Source organism: Ochotona curzoniae, unplaced genomic scaffold, assembly GCF_017591425.1.
Source record: "Ochotona curzoniae isolate NIBS_2020 unplaced genomic scaffold, NIBS_Ocur_1.0 scaffold_4701, whole genome shotgun sequence".
NCBI lineage: Eukaryota > Metazoa > Chordata > Mammalia > Lagomorpha > Ochotonidae > Ochotona > Ochotona curzoniae.
This window is the reverse complement of record NW_024467122.1, coordinates 15460619-15479069: the sequence shown is the minus strand read 5'-3', so window position 1 is coordinate 15479069 and position 18451 is coordinate 15460619. Positions and strand designations below refer to the sequence as shown.

At 47.2% G+C, this 18451-nt stretch overlaps 1 protein-coding gene and 1 pseudogene across 1 annotated transcript in view; one reads left to right on the top strand and one right to left on the bottom strand.

Annotated features, from left to right (window-relative positions):
* Window positions 1-17356, top strand: part of TMEM260 (transmembrane protein 260) — a 54819-nt gene extending 37463 nt beyond the window's left edge. The window contains exons 10-16 of the mRNA XM_040968492.1: window positions 557-726; window positions 2606-2777; window positions 4866-5014; window positions 8986-9162; window positions 11335-11388; window positions 13196-13286; window positions 16376-17356. Of these exons, the coding sequence (XP_040824426.1) occupies window positions 557-726; window positions 2606-2777; window positions 4866-5014; window positions 8986-9162; window positions 11335-11388; window positions 13196-13286; window positions 16376-16645 (1083 nt within the window). The 3' untranslated portion in view covers window positions 16646-17356. The remainder of the gene's footprint in view (window positions 1-556; window positions 727-2605; window positions 2778-4865; window positions 5015-8985; window positions 9163-11334; window positions 11389-13195; window positions 13287-16375) is intronic.
* On the bottom strand, window positions 14715-14815 carry LOC121149556 (annotated as a pseudogene).
* Window positions 17357-18451: the final 1095 nt, after the last annotated feature.

Sequence of the window (18451 nt, the reverse complement as noted above, 5' to 3'; positions counted from 1 at the left end):
AAGTGGCAGAGTCCCTCCACCCAGCGGGAAAGCCAGGCGGAGTTCCATTACAGGCCCTGGAGGAGTCAGCAGAGGAGTGCGCTCTCCACCTCCCTCCCAAAGAAAGAAGTGAACCGAATGTGGGCAGCTCTTTTTGCCAGCTAAATTAAGTGCAGGGCAGGGAATGGATGGGGTGCAAAGAATACCCCACTTGATGATGAGCGCCTGAATTCCAGACCTCTTGAGAAACAAGATAAGCCATTATGCTGGGTGAGAGCATTAGCTGTATTGCTCACAGTGCCGCCACTAGAGAACGTGCTTTGTACGTGGGCCAGGGGACTTCCTTACACTGCATCCCAGAAGGGTCCGTGTTCCAAAAGACAGTCAGTCCGCAGAAGGCACCCGCAGGAGTTTAGGAAGGCATATTTGCCTCCTGCACCTGGCGTTCGGCTGGAGTTGACGGTGGCAGCTGAGTGTGAAGTGAGCATGACCATGCCCTTCTGGGAAGCAGGGCCATCCCAGAATAGGACGGAAGGCAGCTGGAGCAGGATGTGGCGCTGACGTGACTCTCCCGCAGGTGGAGCGGTTCTGGATGCAGAGCAATGCCGTGGTGGCTGTCCTCGCTGGCGTAGGGTTGGCTGCGCTTGCATCGGAGAGTGGCCGCTTGCTCAGCGGCAGCGGGCCTCAGCGTCTGGAGTGGCTTTCCGCCACCCTTTTCGTGGCTTACCAAATATACTGCAATTACAGGTGATGCATTGTTATTCTTAACGTGGGACTTAGCACACAAGCCAGAGACACTTGGATATTTAGGACCCAGGACTTTCTCATCTTTAGTTTCCGCTGGTGTGCAAAACTCAGGGGGCAGCAGCTTGAGTAAAGGCAGAAGCCCTGCACTTTGCGTGTGTTGAACCTCCTGACCCACAGTTCTGAGTGGCTGATGCGTGGGTCACCGGTGGCAGCAAGCAGGGAGTTGGGCGGGGCACATAACCTGTGTATTTCCTTGTTAGGAACCCTTGAGAAACCTTGGCGAACCTGGAGTATATGGAAACTTCCAGGATCCAGAATACCACTCAGGTGGAGGCCAAAGGGACTGGGGCTTCGTGTGTGCCTGACATACACACTGGATGCTCAGGGACCTCGCCCTTCGAGTGATGCCTGCTCCTTGTCCCACTTATCCAGCTGGGGTTAATACCAATTATTTTTAAATTAAGCTCTTAGTGTCTTAACTCTCACAGTTATTAGTCATCTGTGTGTTTTTCAAACTCTGACTAATAGCTATTCAGGTGGAAAATCCCAGTCTAACATAGGGTACGTGTGAGTTTTCTATGTCAGCTCGTTCTAGTGGAAGTTTGAGTCATTTGGAGTGTGGTTACCATGTGATTTGACTGGCATCCTAGAAGATAACGTTTTCTTCCTTCAACTACTCTTAACATGCTGTACCGTGTCCTTCAGAATGCGGGGCAGGAGCCCATGTCAGAAGGCCATGTCACCAGGAATTCTCAAAGCGACTGAGTGTCACAACTCAGTCACCAAGCTCCAAGTCCCCCACATGTTTCTTCTCCCCTTCCCCCACTTTTTTTTCAATGCCACTCTTCCGATTTGCTTTGTTGGGACAGTCCTGGTTCAACACCAAGGAGGCTTGCACAGATGGGATGTTTGTATCTTGCTGTGTTGTTTTGCTTTGTCCCAGGGGAAGAGAATAGGCCGCAGCTTTCCTGGGTGGCACGGTGTGAGTCAACATCCTGGCTTGTAGGGAATCCCAGGCGACATCTGCCTCTGTTGTGGCTGACAGAGGCAGGGCGGTACTCTGTTTTGTGGTCTGCTTCTTCTGTGGTGCTAACCCAGCAACTGGAGGCGCTCTCCCAGCTCCATCTCAGCAGTGGGCCTGAGAGCCAACAGGAGAGGCGCTGCTTGTCCCCGAGGCTGGAGACCGTTACTTCCCTCGGAGTCTTTTTCCTGTTTGCTCCGGGAAGCTCTCATAATCCGTGCCGCTTGTTCTTTTGAAATAAGAAAGTCCCCTCACTCTGGAAAAGAGCTGTACTGTTGTTCTTGCCAATAGCAGATAACGTCTTGCAGATAAGTAAGCCGGTTGCAAAACCAGTCCCTGCCTTCGCGTGCCATTGCCCAGCCTGGAAGGCAGGGGGGCATGCCTGAAGTCTGCAGTGCCCACGAGCCGGGAGCCAGGGCAGTGCCACCCTCTGCACGATGTCCTGCAAAGGGGGTCAGATGCTGGCAGTCTCCCCCTCGTGTTCCTGAAAGTTCCTTTGGAGTGACTGCAACAAGCATGCAGTTACCTTAAATCACAAATGCAACCAAAAACGCTATGAAAAATGGAATTAGATTGTTTAGGTTGGGGGTGGGTAGTGTGTGGAATGATGATAGATTCCAGAAGTGAGGCAGCCCACTGACTATTGTACAGTCAACCCCTCCCACTTTTTTTTTTTAAATCAGATAATAGAGTTCTTTTCAAACACATGCACCTCCTCTTAGAGGAATATAGATTAGAATGCTTTGAAACACTGAAGGTAGATTGTGCGATGGGAAAGGAATGCTGTGGAAAATAATTCTAGTCTTAATTAAGAGCGTAGCAGGAAGTTGCTGTTCTAATTTATTTGATCCTCTTTAGCATTTGTGACCAGAGGACCAACTATGTGATCGATAAGTTTGCCAAGAACCTTCTGGCCTCCATGCCTCGTGATGCGATCATCTTACTGAGAGGGGACTTGCCAGGAAATTCTCTTCGCTACATGCATTACTGCGAGGGGCTCAGGCCAGATCTGAGCTTAGTGGATCAGGAAGTAAGTGGATCAAAACAAGCTGGAACAATCATTTTAAAACATGGATTTTTTTAAAAAAAACAGTGAATGGATCCTATTTTTGTAATCTCGATGAGGTACAATATATATCTTTTTTTTTAGTAGTATAAATCATGTGGGTTGTTTCTTTTTCATTTAAACTGGATGCTTTTAAGAATTAACATGTTTCATGCTAAATGCAAGTAACATTGTAGGTTTCTCGATTATGTAACAGCCCATGCACATGCTTACTGCATTGTAGATACATATTTTTTTCATTTAGTCAAACTCATCCATTCAAATTAACACTGCCCAGTGGCCCAGGATTTTTTAAAAAGTGAGTTGAATATAAATGATACTGTAGATAAAAAAACATTTCACTCAAGAGAGAAAAAAATCACAATTACACAATAGATTTTTTTATATTAGCTTGATTAGTCCTGTGACAGTATGTTAGGACAAGACTTATGAAATTTTCAATAGCTATTAAAATAATTTTCTGGAACTGAAGAACCAGATTTAAACCAAAGGATTTATTATTCCAATCTTATGTAAAAGGCAAAAGTTTTTAGAGCAGTCATCAGGAAAAGGAAAATTCTTAATCTGGAGAGTAATATGATTAGTTCAGTTGAGCAAATTATTAGGCACAATGCTTATTAATAAATTGCATTGAATGAAAGATTAAGCTGAATTTTGGGAGGAAACGAAACATTTGCAAAAAATACTCGATAGGGCAGTTGGCACGTGTTTCTTTGTGAGCAGTTTGCGTTTAGATCATGTGCAGAGTCTAGCTTCTGAAAGCACCAGGTTATGTGTTGATAACATGGTGACACCCTGTGATTTTAAATACGATTTAGAATGGCAGGACTACAGTTAAGAAGCATGAATTTCAAAGTGAATTAGACCTAGATGCAAGTCCTCATTCTGTCACTTCCTGGTATGTAAATGATCCTGAAGAGTTTCCCAGTCTGAGCGTCTGTTTGCTTGTACATAAAATGTAAGTAATTAATATATGTTAGCATGCTTCTCAACATAGAAACAAAATGCTAAGAGCAGCTTAGACTATGAATTTTTAAAAATTTGTTATTTGCAAAGCAACTTTGCAGAGAAAAGAAGAGACAAAGAGAGAGATCTTCCATCCACCAGTTGACTTCTCAAATGGCCACAACGGCCAGAGCTGAGCTGAGCTGAAGCCAGGAGCCAAAAACTTCCTCCAAGTCCCAGGTATGGGTGCAAGGGCCCAAGAACTTGAGCCATCTTCCACTGCTTTCCCAGACACATTAGAAAGGAGATAGATCAGAGGTGGAGCAGCCTGGACTCTTAAGTGACGCCCATTTGGGATGCTGGTAACTGTGAGTTGGGGTTTAACCCACTACATCACAGCACCAGCCCCAGACTGTGGAATTTTTATCTCTCACAATGAGTAGTCTGGAAGTGGGAGATTTTAGGATTGATAAAATAAGCAGTTCAATGTACTCGTGCAGAGGAAGGAATGGAGGGCCATCTTTCTGGGAACTCAGATATGTGGGGTGATAAAAAACTAGGTAACAATGTGACCAGTGAGAGAGATCTCTTAAGAACATCCAGGGTTATAGGCCTAGTGTGATGGCTCAGTGACTAAATCTTCGCCTTGCATACACCGGGATCCCAGATGGGCAACGTTCGTGTCCCAGCTGCTCTGCTTCTCATCCAGCCCCTTGCTTATGGCCTAGAAAGCAGTGGAAGACAACCCAAAGCCTTGGGACTCTACACCCACATGGGAGACCCGGCATAAGCTCCTGGCTTCAAATCAGCTCAGCTCTAGCTGTTGTGTTCACTTGGGGAGTGAACCAGTAGATGGAAAATCTTTTTGTATCTCCTTCTTTCTGTAAATTGACTTTCCAATAAACATAAATAAATCTTTAAAAAACAAATCTGAAGTTGAGATCATTAAAAAAGCGGCCAAGGCCACACACCTGAGTCATGTTTGTGTTACCAGGGGATTGACAACATGGAGCCCTCCCATTGTGTGCCATGTTGTGCTTGATACTCTTGGTCCTTCTTTTTAAGAGCTCAGTTACAAAGCATGACTCCCTGTGTGGTCTCTGGCAGATGATGACCTACGAGTGGTATTTACCCAAGATGGCCAAGCACTTGCCAGGTGTCCGCTTTCCTGGGAGCCGATGGAGTCCTGTGGAAGGAGTATTACCCAGCGGAATGGTCACATTTAATCTTCATCATTTTCTTGAAATAAATAAACAGTAAGCATTATTTTCATATAATAGCTTTTCTAAACTCTTAAGCCTTTCTAAAATTGTTTCTATAGCAGCTGTGCCTCATCGAAAAGACCAATTTTCTATACCTATTTCCCTGTCACCGCTGAGATTATCTTTGTAATTAAATTGAATATCTGTGCATAAATGAGGCCAGGCAGAAATAAATGTTATTGTTCTGGGTAAAGGAAAAATAAAAACAGATTAGCAAGAACAGCAAATAAGATCTTAGTACAATTCAGAGAAATTGGAGATGTGCCTGCCTACTTGAAATCATGGCAGGTGGACCACAAGCAATTATAGTTTCCCCCCCGATCAGCACCATGGCCTCCTTTTAAGTGGAAAGCAAATGTTGTAGGAATAATCACTCTATAAAAATAGCATTAGATTTTTTTTTAGAAAGGATAAGACAGTTTTATAAATAAGAAAAACACCCACAGTTTATGCTAGCTGAGATAAAATATGAGAATTGTGAATTCTGTACTTGAGATCCTGAGAGTATTCCAAGTTAAGGTCAAGAGTAAATGCCCTCAGTGGTGTGATGCTAAATATTTCTCTGTTCGTGAAATGCTTGGGATGGTTCACAGATTGCAAAAGAAAGTTTCACTTCATGATTTCTTTATTCTTGCCAAGAAGACTCCACAAGATCTTTGTCAATCTCTTGCTAAGGACTTACCAACACAGTGTTTGTGGTGCCTGAGCTGTGTTTACAGTGGCTCATGGAATGATACAACAGGTGACAAACGATATACAGGTCCTGTAAGAATAATATTGGCTTACGCTGTTCTGGAGAAGATTAAGAACCTTAAAATTCACACATTGGTGTTTCTATGAGCTTTACTTACTTGAATCCATAGAGAGGGTAGCAGATGCCATGTTACGGATTTTATTAGGCCTCAGTGATGTAAAAATGAATGAGACAACTCCAAATTTGGATAGACCCCAGTCCAGTGTAGACGTGCACAGCTCTGAGCACGCAGCTGAGCACAGTGAGATGGGGTCAGTCTGATGCTAGTGGTCTGTAAAGACTCCATGCATCTTTCTGTGGAGTGTGTCATCGATATATATGCTCAGTGTTCTGGGTGCATGGATGAGGAATCCATTCATATTGCCTGACAACATTTATATAACTTGTGTTTCAGAAGTTGGATGTCTGCCACGCTCCAAGAACAGCTTCAGGGAAAATTAGTGTGTTCCTTAGGGAACGTCCTCAGACAACACAGAAAAGTACAAAGACCAAAAGTATCATCTCTCCTTCAGGGATGACTGCCACTAACATCTCAGCACACTTTCTCAGAGGCCATTGATTTGTTCCATGAACTATTACTGTTATTCACATACACAGTTAGATATTTACACACATGCTATATTTTAGGTAGCTGGGAGAATATCCTGCTTTTTGGTCCATTTTTTTCCCCATTAATCACTATTATTTTGTGACTGTTACAGTATTCTCATGGAATGCATAATTATCGAATAAATATTCTATTCATTTTGAACTTGTTGTTCCTAGGCTTTTGCAGAGTGAGGAGTACCCTGGCCTATAAAATATTGTTGGCCACTAAACATCTCAGAATTTTTGGTGTCAGTTTTGAAAATATTTTTTTTTACTTAAAAAGTGGTATGCATCCATTGCAGAACAAGGAATTTTTTAAAGAAAGGTGATATTTGTTATTTATTTGAAGGGCAGAGCTAAGAGAGAAAGATGTCCCCATTTTGTGGTTCATTCCCCAAATGGTTGCAATGGCCTAGATAGTCCCAAGCTGAAGTCAAGAGTGGGCACCCCATCTGGCATCTTGGTCCCCCACGTGGGTGCAGGGTCCCCAGCCACATGGGCCACCTTCTGCTGCTGTTCCTGCATGTTAGCAGGAGCTGGATGAGAAGCAAGCAGCCAGGACTCCAACCAGGACTCTTACAGGATACCAGCATCCCACAGTGGCATCTTTTTTTTTTTTTAAAGATTTATTTTTATTATTTTTTGATTGGAAAGGCAGATATACAGAGAGGAGAGACAGAGAGGAAGATCTTCCGTCCGATGATTCACTCCCCAAGTGAGCGCAACGGGCCGATACTATGCCAATCCGAAGCCAGGAGCCTCTTCCGGGTCTCCCACGCGGGTGCAGGTTCCCAAAGCCTTGGGCCGTCCTCGACTGCTTTCCCAGGCCACAGGCAGGGAGCTGGAAGGGAAGCGGGGCTGCAGGGATTAGAACCAGCGCCCATATGGGATCCCGGGCGTGCAAGGCGAGGACCTTAACCACTTGCGCCACCGCGCCGGGCCCCCACAGTGGCATCTTAACCCACTGTATCACAGTGCTGGCCCCAGAAATAGTTTCTCATAATTTAAAAAAAAATATGGTCCTAGCATTCAAAATTGACAAGTACATTTTTTAAATTGACAAATTTGGTGCCATGGTTAAACTAGATAATCCCCCACCTTCAAGTGCAGGCATCCCACAGGGACCCTGCACAATGGTTCTATTGGCTAAACTACCCCCTTCAAACGTCAGGATCCCATATGGACATCAATTTGTGTCCCGACTGCTCCACTTCCCATCCAGCTCCCTGCCTGTGGCCTGGGAAAGCAATCGAGGATGGCCCAAAGCCTTGGGACTCTGCACCTGCGTGGAGACTTGGAAGAAGCTCCCAGCTTCGGATTGGTTCAGCTCTGGTTGTTGTGACCATTGGGGAGTGAGCCAGCAGATGGAAGATCTTTGTTTCTCCCCTTCTCTGTAAATCTTCCTTTCCAATAAAAATAAACAAGCAATTCTCATGTTTTTATTGTTGTTGTTGTTGAAAACATAGTGTAAACCAAAGTCCTGTTATTTTTCTTTAGATCTGAAAGGTGGTTATCAGAGTCATTTCACAGCTGAGAATAGATGCAGGTAGTTAAGTAATTTTTCCAAAATCATTATATGAAAGGTGGGAACAATCTAAAGTCTAATCTAGAAACATGTTGTTTCAAAGTTCAAACAGTGTTGTACTTTGAAATAGTTTTTCCTTACTTGCTGCCTCCTACCCCCACACTCACAGACAAAGCATAAACCACGCATTGGAATAGAACTAATATTCATTTTTCTTTTTCTCTCATTTTTAAAATGTTTATTTCTTTTATTCCCTTAAAAGGCAGAGGGCCAGATCTCCCATCTGTCTGCTGGTCCTCTCCCTGGATGGCTGGGCCAGACCAAAGCCGAAGTCTTGAAACTCCTGCCAGGTCCCCCAGGTGGTGTGACAGGGTCCCAAAGCCTTCAGCCGCCACCTGCTGCATCCCAGGATGCATTCATGAACAGGAACCAGGATAGGAAGTAGAGCAGCCAGAACTCAAACTGGCAGTCAGGTGCAGAAGTACCAGCATCCCAAGAGATCTGAAGCCGCTGGGCCACAATACCCGGTACCATTTTTTATGAACTAAGCTTGCTTAAACCATCTCTATTACTGATTTTTGCACACCTTGAAGGTCCTAAGAACTATTCCAGTCTAATCAGTTTTATTCATAAACTACAAGAAGGCTTCAAGAAACTTTGTGGGAAAAATGGAATTTAAAAGATCAGTATTTTGTTGCAGAATGTGTCTGAATGCCCTGAGATTTGTTCAGAGCACACATTTTCTACGGACTTTTTGAAGACCTCTTATGTAAATAAACTTCAGAATTTCTGCACCACAATAAACTTGTTTTAATTACATTTTCCACAAACTTTTCCATATATCCAGCTAGACCACAGTAATTTTGATCACAGTTCTTGTCACTAAGTGATTTCTTATAACATGGGAATGGGTAGTTTTGTTTTTGTTTTTAAGTGTGTTTGCTTCTCTTCAGCCTCTTGAAAAACCTTTTTACTGTAAGATACATTTCATATAGCCTATTATGGAAACATTTCAATAAACCAAATATTTGAAATTGGCTTATCGGTTACCAAGATTTGAGTTAAAAAATACATCCTATGTTTTCCTGTTTTCAATAGAAAAGAAACATTCGTTTGCATAGGAATTCATGAAGGTGACCCCACATGGAAGAAGAGCTATTCCCTGTGGCCCTGGGGATCCTGTGACAAATTAGTTTCCTCCGAGTGGGTGTTCAACCCCGAGGAATGGATTAAGCTTACACAGAATCTCTACAACTGGACGGAAGAATACGGGTGGTATGAACAGAAGTTGTCATTTTTTTGTTTTGTGATTTTTAAGATGTATTCATGTGAAAAAAAGAGTTACAGAGAGAGGGGTCTTTCCTTGGTTCACTTCCCAAATGGCCATGATGACTGGGAAGCCAGGAACTTTATCCGGGTCACTCACGTGGGTACAGGGGCTCAGATACACAGGCCATCCTCTGCTGCTTTTCTAGGTACCTTAGCAGGAGCTGGGTGGGAAGTGAAGCAGTTGGGACTCGATGTGGCATACCAGTGGCAGTTTAACTTGTTACATCAAAGTGCCAGCCCCAGTTGTGCTTTGAAGCAGTCACAGTGACTGTTGGTTGCCTAAAGAAGGCACTCCTTTTGGAGATTTTTTTTTTAATTTTAGGGTTTTTTTATTAACATTTTTTATTGTCCATAAAGCAGGTACAGAAATTGGGCATGTCTTTCTTGTCCTGTTTACAAAGCAGAGGGATGAGAGTGGGGCATGGGGTGGGGGCTGTGGCTAGGTGGGTACCACAGTGCTTGGTTGATGGGGGCATCTCCCACTTTCTGGCCTTTTAATGCTCTGTTGTTCACTGGCCTGTATCTCATGACCTAAAAAGTAGATGGACAAGATTCATCACCTGTACTTGACCTTGAAAAATCACCCTCTTCCTTGTACATCAACTTGTCCTCTTTTCTTCAGGAATGACAGATAACTTCACTGCAGGGGAGAATGAGATTTTAGCAGCTTTTAAAAACAATATTTATTTCTTTGAAAAGCAAGTGGCAGCATGGGAGGAATTTTCCATCTTCTGGCCTACTACCCAGATGGCCAGAACAGACAGGACAGGGCCAGGGCAAAGCCAGGACCCTGGCACTACATCTGGGTCTACCGCGTGGGTGGCAGAGGCTCGAGTACCAGGCTATCTTCTGCCTTCTCAGGTGCATTAGCAGGCAGCTGCATCAGAAGCAGAGCCAGGACTTGAATTAGCACTCATACAGGAAGTTGGCACTGCAGGCAGCGGCTCAACTTGCTGTGCTGTGCCACTTGCCCCGGTGACTTTTCTCCGAAGATGCTTGACAACAGCTGGTCATGTTTGGGGCATTACTAGTCTTCCTTTAAGCATTTCTTCAAAGAATTCACTCCCTTCTGTACAGAAAACAAATCACCAGCTAGACATTATACACTCTTTACTCCGTTGCCTGTTTTAAACTATGAATCAATTAAGGATTCTTTGACTTACTGCTTGTGCAGGTGAGCTTGCATAGAAAAAGGCCTTGTGGGTTTTTGAGTCCATGATGCTGTGTGGCAAAGATGGGCTGTCAGGTCTAAAGACAGCACTCTGACCCTCGGCCCTCAGAAGAAGCACTTAAAAAGCAGTATTTCGAGCCTGGCACGATGGCTTAACTGGCTTATCCTCTGCCTGCAGACGCCAACATCCCATACAGGCACCAGTTCATGTCCTGGCTGCTCCCCTTCCAATCCTTCTCCCTGTTTACAGTCTAGGAAGGCAGTGGAGGATGGCCCAAAGCCCTGGGACCCTGCACCCATATGGGAGACCCAGAAGCTCCTGGCTCTTGGCTACAGCTCAGCTCAGCTCAGCTCTAGCTGTTGTGGCCATATGAGGAATGAAGCAGCTGTTGGATGATTTTTCTGTCCTCTCTGTAAATGTGCTTTTCTAATAAAAATAAATAAGTTTTAAGAAAAGGCACGGAAGCAAGCAACATTCCCCTCACACAGCTGGCAGATACTACGTGCATCCTTATCTCCATTCTGTGCAAGCAGATGCGGAAGAGGAGGAAGCATGAGCCAGCGGTTTGGCCAGTGTTGAAACAGACCCACGCTGCCCTCCCTGCCTGCAGCTCTTTGACCCGGAGCCGTGCCCCTCTGCCCGACCCTCCCCACTGTGCCATCGCTCGGCACGCCACATGCCTCCAGCCTCTGCCCCTTGGCTCTGTCCTTGCTCCCTCAAGGCATTTGGTGCTCAGTATGCAGACCAAGGGATGCATGTACACTTAAACCCAAAGTCCTGACCCTGGAAGCTTTGCAAGGAAAAGAAACACATTAGTTGGTGGCTGTTAGCATTTCAAGACCAGCCTGTTTTGTGGACTTCGTCAGATCACAAAGCCAGTTATTTGCCTGTCTGTAGCGACCGAGCACAGCTCATGGGAAGTGTGCCTGTTTTCTTGTAACTGCAGGTTTTCTCCATCCTCCTGGGAGTCTGTGGCCAACGAAGAGATGTGGCAAGCCAGGTGAGTCCCTGCTTGTCTGTGCTTGCAGTTTGCTGTTTGTGGCAGAGCGAGGCTGTGGTGCGGCTCCTAGAGGGCGCGGGGAAGCGTGGTCGTCACTGTAGCACGTGGGAGCGATCATTCTGAACCCTCATCCTCATGAACACACACAATCATCTTCTTCCCAGCTCAAAAAAGAAAGTGAAGAGGTTAAATTATCTCTGCTTTATAAAAACAAAACAAAACAAAAATACAGGGTGGGGGTGTGAGGTGCCTTGGCTCAGGACTGGGCTGCAGGGTTCACGGCCATCTGATGCTGGCCACTCAACTTTGTCAGGGACGGCTTCTGCGAAAGGAAAGTTGAGCCTTCTTGTGGCCGGTCCGTACCTTCCCCTGTTAGCAGAGAGGCCCCACCGCCACGTACAAGATGCTTTTGCACTTCGGGTTCCAGCCATGATTTTTTTAAAAAAGATTTATTTTTTGTACAAAGGCAGATATACAGAGAGGAAGAGAGACAGAGAGGAAGATCCGCTGTCCGATGATTCACTCCCCAAGTGAGTGCTACAGCCGGTGCTTTGCCAATCCGGAGCCAGGAGCCAGGAACTTCTTCCAGGTCTCCCACAAGGGTGCAGGGTCCCAAGGCCTCAGGCCATCCTTGACTGCTTTCCCAGGCCACAAGCAGGGAGCTGGATGGGAAGTGAAGCTGCTGGGATCAGAACCAGCGCCTATACGGAATCCCAGTGTGTTCAAGGCAAGGACCCTAGCCACTAGGCCATCGCGCCAGGCCCAAGGGTTCCAGCCATGATTTTAAAATCATTAGAACTGCCAGCACTCACAAATCTGAGACTATATTTTAATAATGTCAAGTTTAAAAAAAAGAAAAGCCAGAAAGAGCTTTGAAAATTGATTCCCGCTCTGCACTTGTGCAGTGAGATTTAGGATGTGATACAAAAACCTGTGTGAAGAGATTTCTAAGAAATTGTCAAAAAATGCAACTGCAAACTAAAAGTTGCAAAGATATTCTTGTGAAGTGGCATTTTCAACATAGAAAAATTAGTATTTTGTTACAGGTCTAGTCCTGGGGCCAAACACTTGTTTTAAAGAACTTATTAGATGTGTATGAGAACAATCCCAAAAGTGCATGGAAAACGGAATAAAATGGCACTTTGCTTGGCATAGAAAATTTTGGAAACCCAGGCAAAGTTTTGTCAAAATGGGTATGATTTCTGTTGACTCTTCTCAGAGTCCGCCCCTCCCACATATTCATAGATTTCATAATCTTACACACCAGAATACACAACACCTCTGCCTTGCTTTTGGAATTACCGGGTTCCCTGTGTCTGTACATTCCTGAATGCTGGGAGGAAGTCACGCCGGAGGAGGAACAGCTCACTGTTGGGGCAGGTCTTGCTTGAATTGATGTGCCAAGTACAACTTGGTCGGGCTCCCATCATCTGAGAGGCTGGCCACCTCCCAAGAACAGGTCGCACATGAAGCAAGCCACCGTGGTGGGTGCTTTCGCAGCTGTGCTGAGAAACCCCACAAATCTCTCTCTTTTCCTGGCTGCTCTGGCATCAGCATTTACCTAGAGGGCTGGGCGCGGGGAGGCGGATGAGCTGGGCCCTGCAAAGTGCTGAGGAATGCACTCTTCTCTCCCAGAGGACACTGGGAGATGCTGTAGTGAAGGCTGCAGGTGCACCTGCTGTGGGTCCAGAGTCTGGTGGATCTGAGAGATTTCCAAATAGCACAGGGAAGGCTTCGAGCAGTGCAGCTGTGTGGGAGAAGTGGGGAGACTGAGCCCGAGTGTGACAGTGTCCATCTGCACCCCCAGGATGAAAACGCCCTTCTTCATCTTCGACCTGGCAGAGACTGCTAATGTCCCCGCAACCGTGAAGGCGCGACTCTACACCCACGCCTACAGCGTACGTGGACTCAGATGTGTGGAGCGAGGTTTGGGGAAGGGCCGTGGAGAGAGTGCGCTGGCTGTATTAGAGCTCTCCTCTGGTTCTGGCTTTTCTGGCATGTCATACAGCAGCCTGAGTGGAGAGCACTGAGTCATAGCACAGTGTCTGAGTGAAAGACTGTGGTGGACAGGAGAATGTCCCCAGGGTGTCTCTGTCCAGACCCCAGAACCCAGGAACATGCTGCCTTTCCTAGACAGGGGGCTTTGCTCACAAGGTTAGGTCAATGTCTTGGGGTGGCAGAGATGCTGGGTTATCCAGATGGGATGCAGTGTAATCACAGAAGTCCCCATAAGAGGGAGGCAGCAGCAGACAGCAGGCAGAGAAGCTTCCGGAAGATGCCACATGGCTGGCCCTCCAGAGGGAAAAAGGGGCCAGAAGCCAAGAAATATAGGTAGTCTCTGGATATTGGAGAAGGATAGGAAAGGAGAGCCATTGTTCCCGAAAACCTCCAGAAGGTGAGCAGGCGTGGTAAGGTGAGGGTGCCAGGCCTGCAGGACTCTGTCCTTGTGCCCCTGGGCACTGAGTCTTCCAGGGGTTCCTGCAGCAGCAGCAGTGCTGGCACCAACTGCTCACCTGCTGTGTGGAAGCCATGAACCTGGCCTCACAGGAAGTGGCAGGGCCTGAGCTGGGGCAGAGTCAGTGAGTACAGAGGGTCCCAGCGAGCCTTAGCAGCTGAGCAGACCCACAGGAGACAGGCGCACTGGGCGAGGCTCTTGCACAGATGAGAGGCCTGCATGAGTGCATGTGTGGCTCGTCTGCTTTGCGGCCATTAGCAGCACTGGACCCTCACCCACCTGCAGAGATGGTCTGGCTGTCAGCTCTGTCCTGGCCGGAGCCCTAGGGCATCTGCATGGATCTGCACAGCCAGGGCCTTTGCAGGGGGCTCAGAAGGAACAGCTGCCCATCCAGGAGTCTGTTGGTCCATGGTTTGTTTAGTCACTCACACAGCATTCCTCGTCACCCAGTCTGTTCCAGATACTGCCCTGGAGGCCAGCAAGCCTCATCACCACTCTCATAAGGGGATCAGGCTAGAGAGGGAGGCTGAAGGTCAAGTCCTCGGTCCATCGTGGAAGTGTCCCGAGGAGCCTGAAGAAGTGTTATGGGAACAGAGAGCTGGGCCAAGCGGGGGGCCATGGGGAGAGTGGGAAAGCTTCCAGAGGGGATGCCAGTAGGGGCTCCACTGGAAGGATCAGGAAATGGCCAGATGGTAGGCAAGGCAGCAGGGGCCTGGGGAATCCAGAAAGAGAAAACCGAGGGCCCAGGGCAGAAACCAACCAGGCCACCCCACTCAGGGACGGCAGAGGATGCCATCCCAGTAGGTAGCATGAGATGATTCTGTGTGCCAGCCAGGAGGTACCGGTTCTGAATCCCCTCTGCCATTCATTGTAAGCTCTGACTCAACTCAGTCATTCCAAGCTTGTGCAGAGGCCATGCTAATCTTCTCTGTATCGTTCCAGTTTTAGTATATGTGCTGCCGAAGCGAGCACTGCACTGTAAACTTTGGACTCGCCTCTCACATGCTGCTCCTGTCCGATCCTGTCTGTCTCTCCTAACACCCTGTAATTCTACAGAAAAGCAACAGGATGTCCTAATAGTTCATCCTCTGCTGCGCGGCCTCCTCCGTGGTCAGCTGTTAGAGCCCCAGGAAGTCCATCGGGTCGGCAAGTTGTGCTTCTTCAGGGGGCACAGACCATCCCTGTCTCCTTCACATCTAACTTCAGACACGGGACAGCATTTATAAGGGAGTCCACACAGGTCCGCCTCCAGCACTGGCTTTGTAAGAATAGCTTTGTTGGGGGCACAAGGCGCTCTTGTTGCTCTCCATATTACCCTGCTCAGTGCTTCACCCAGAAGTTAGTTAAGTTCAAAGGTCATGGGGGAACAGCTCATGCCTGTGGAGTAGCCACACCCACAGAACCGATTGGGTAGGTTGGAGACTCTGTCATCAATAGAATTTGATGCACTATGGCTGAGGTCTCAGGAACTTACACAGGGAGAGAAGGAAGTACGAATGCATGTGGAAGTCATGGCACGCAGGACCATGCAGCTGACAGAGAAAAACAGTGAGACAGCAGGGACTGGGAAAGGTCTGCTTTCCCAACTGGATGTGAGGGTAGAGGGCTGGCTGCGTGCGTTGGTGTCTCTGTGTCGCTACATGTCCTGGTCTGTAAAAGGAAGGGATTGAACGAGAAGGCCCTGGAAGCCTGAGGGTTCTGACACATGGAAGTGACCTCCCAGGGGCTGGGGAGCTGGTCACAGGCATACTGCTGTAGTTGTGGCATTTGTCTGCTCCGCAGTAGGAGCTGAAGAAACAGGACTGGGTGCTGGGTCACAACATGACATCTTCAGCTCTGACTGCACAGGGGCGGCTCCCAGAGCAGCCCCCCACTCTGCTCCGGGGCCCTGCTGTCCCTGGAGGTTGAGGAACAAATACCCAGTACCTACTGTAGGCACCATTTCAACTGTCAAGATTGTACATTACGGAGAACCAGGAAGAGTTTAACTCTCCAAGCATGTCTCTGAGATCCCATTGCTCCCAGCCTACGGAGGGTTTGTTTGAATTGTTCTGTTGTCGCTATTGTCATTGGCATTGCTTTAACACACAGGGAAGTTGAGGTAAATAACGTAGGCCCACATGTAAATTTCTTCAAGTTCTTCTTCTAATCGGTTGTCCGAAGAAAGCTATATTTTCTTCCCCCGTCCAACAGCTAAATTTAGAGTTTCAACCTTTCTGTCCGTTGAGCAAATAGTTTTCCATGAATTAGACCAGAACATCTTCCTGGAGGAGCAGTATTTTGTTCCGACGCAGTGTGCCTTCGGAGCGCCCTGCACCAGCCGAAAGCCCCAGAAACTTACTCGCCTCCTGCCACTGTCTCGTGTTCTCTGCATGGCCTAGCAATGATCAGATTTTTACTATAGCTGCTTGGTGGGTTTTTTTTTCCTCCCTTGTGTTATTTGTTCCTCTATATTCACTTTTTTTCTTAAAAAGGGTAAAAACAGTAAAGTCAGAGACTGACAGTGAAACACCAGCACTGTGTGTTTTCCAGCTTTATAGGGAGATTGTGTCTTCACAAAAGAAGCACCCCGTGAACTGGCACAAGAACTATGCCATCGCCTGTGAGCGCATGTTGCGGCTGGGGGCGCGGGACGCGGACCCTGAAGTCTTGTTGTCCGAAACCATCAAACACTTCCACCTCTACGCCGGGAAAGCACGGGAGGACCCTCAGCGAGCCGACATCTTAGCCGCAGTCAAGCATCTGCGCAAAGAACTGCAGAATCTGAGAGACAGGAAACCGGTCCGAGACAGCAACACGTGAAGAACCTGCTCGTCAGCCAACACCCAAAGCTCTGGAGTCCGGAAGTTTACCCTCCACACAAAGAAAGTGTGTTAAAAAACAAAACCAACCAACCAAACAAAAGATCAGCAGCCATGTTGCCTCCCAGATGGAAGTCACTTGGTACGGGCCATACTCTTTAAAAGGTATTTCATGGCTGAGATGTACTATTTATGCAAAGCTTTTTATCCCACATTACCCAGTGAACATAACAGTGAGAAGCTTCTGGAACAATCTTGCCACTTCCACAATCTTCACCAAGTGACTTGCTTGATGAGATTCTATAGAAAAAAGAGCGCGTCCTCTTCGTGCACCTGCAATATCATCTTATGACTCCTTGAAGAGCCTTGTTCATGGATGGCAATTTTAAAAGAGGACTTTTTTTTAAAAGATATCAATGCAAGACCAAAGACATTTTCTGATTTCTGGAAGTGAAATGGTGTTTGTTTATTTTTTTTTTAAAGAGAATGAATGTTGTTATGCTTCAAGTTACTTTTTATTTTTAAATAATTGTGGTTGTCACATAATCTCACACCTGAAGCTAAATACCAAGTGAGTGATGTTTTGAAAAACAGGTTTGGGTTTTATTATCTTACCCCGTTCTCTGAACTCACTGAAAGGAAAAGCTCATTTGCTCTTTGCCAAGTTTACTTGTAGAAACCGATTGACAAGTAAAAAGGATTTTCGTATGTACTTGATTCATTTTTTTATATTTATGTTTTCACTTGAATTTGGACCCATAGATGTAAGCCTAATAATTAGTAAGTTCCTGCTAGCAAAATGCGAGACAACAGGGGAAGGGAGGCCGGGATGGGGCAAGGGGCTGCGGGGGAAGGGAGGCCGGGATGGGCAAGGGGCTGCGGGGGAAGGGAGGCCGGGATGGGCAAGGGGCTGCGGGGGAAGGGAGGCCGGGATGGGGCAAGGGGCTGCGGGGGAGGGGAGGCCGGGATGGGCAAGGGGCTGCGGGGGAGGGGAGGCCGGGATGGGCAAGGGGCTGCGGGGGAGGGGAGGCCGGGATGGGCAAGGGGCTGCGGGGGAGGGGAGGCCGGGATGGGCAAGGGGCTGCGGGGGAGGGGAGGCCGGGATGGGCAAGGGGCTGCGGGGGAAGGGAGGCCGGGATGGGCAAGGGGCTGCAGGGAAGGGGAGGCCGGGATGGGCAAGGGGCTGCGGGGGAGGGGAGGCCGGGATGGGCAAGGGGCTGCGGGGGAGGGGAGACGTGGTTCAATAACTTCATTTCTGTTACAAGCATCTTTTATACATATGACTAAAGAGAACATAGTAAGACATGCAAATAATAGTTCTTTATTTTATTATGACAGTTAATTAATAGCAACCTGTTTTAATGAATAAAGTCACTCGGAGTCCTTCAGCACTTCCTAAGGAGAGGCCAGAATCCGTGGGGATTCTTTTCCACCCAATTGTCTAGCTCCTAGACTCCAAGCACTATATAGGCCCCTGTATAGAAATGCTCCCTAATGAAGAGGGAGGGCAAGGAGCTTGTCTGCATTCAAAGATCACTGGTGAGTCATTCAGCAAGAAAAGGCCCCTTACCAGGAATAGTCACAGTTCCGTGGCATTGTACTAGCAAAAGGGCCTGATCAAAGGTCTCCCGTGGAGCTTGCCTGGTTCCCTTTCATACCACGACCATAATTAAAACCACTAATTCTCTTTTAAAATGCTGCAGGATGCCATGTAGGCATCTGTCTGGAGTGTCCTTTGTGATGTCATAAGCTGTTAAGGACCAGTGCCGAGGGCTTTTGAGCGAAATGCCAGTCATGAAGGTGCTTC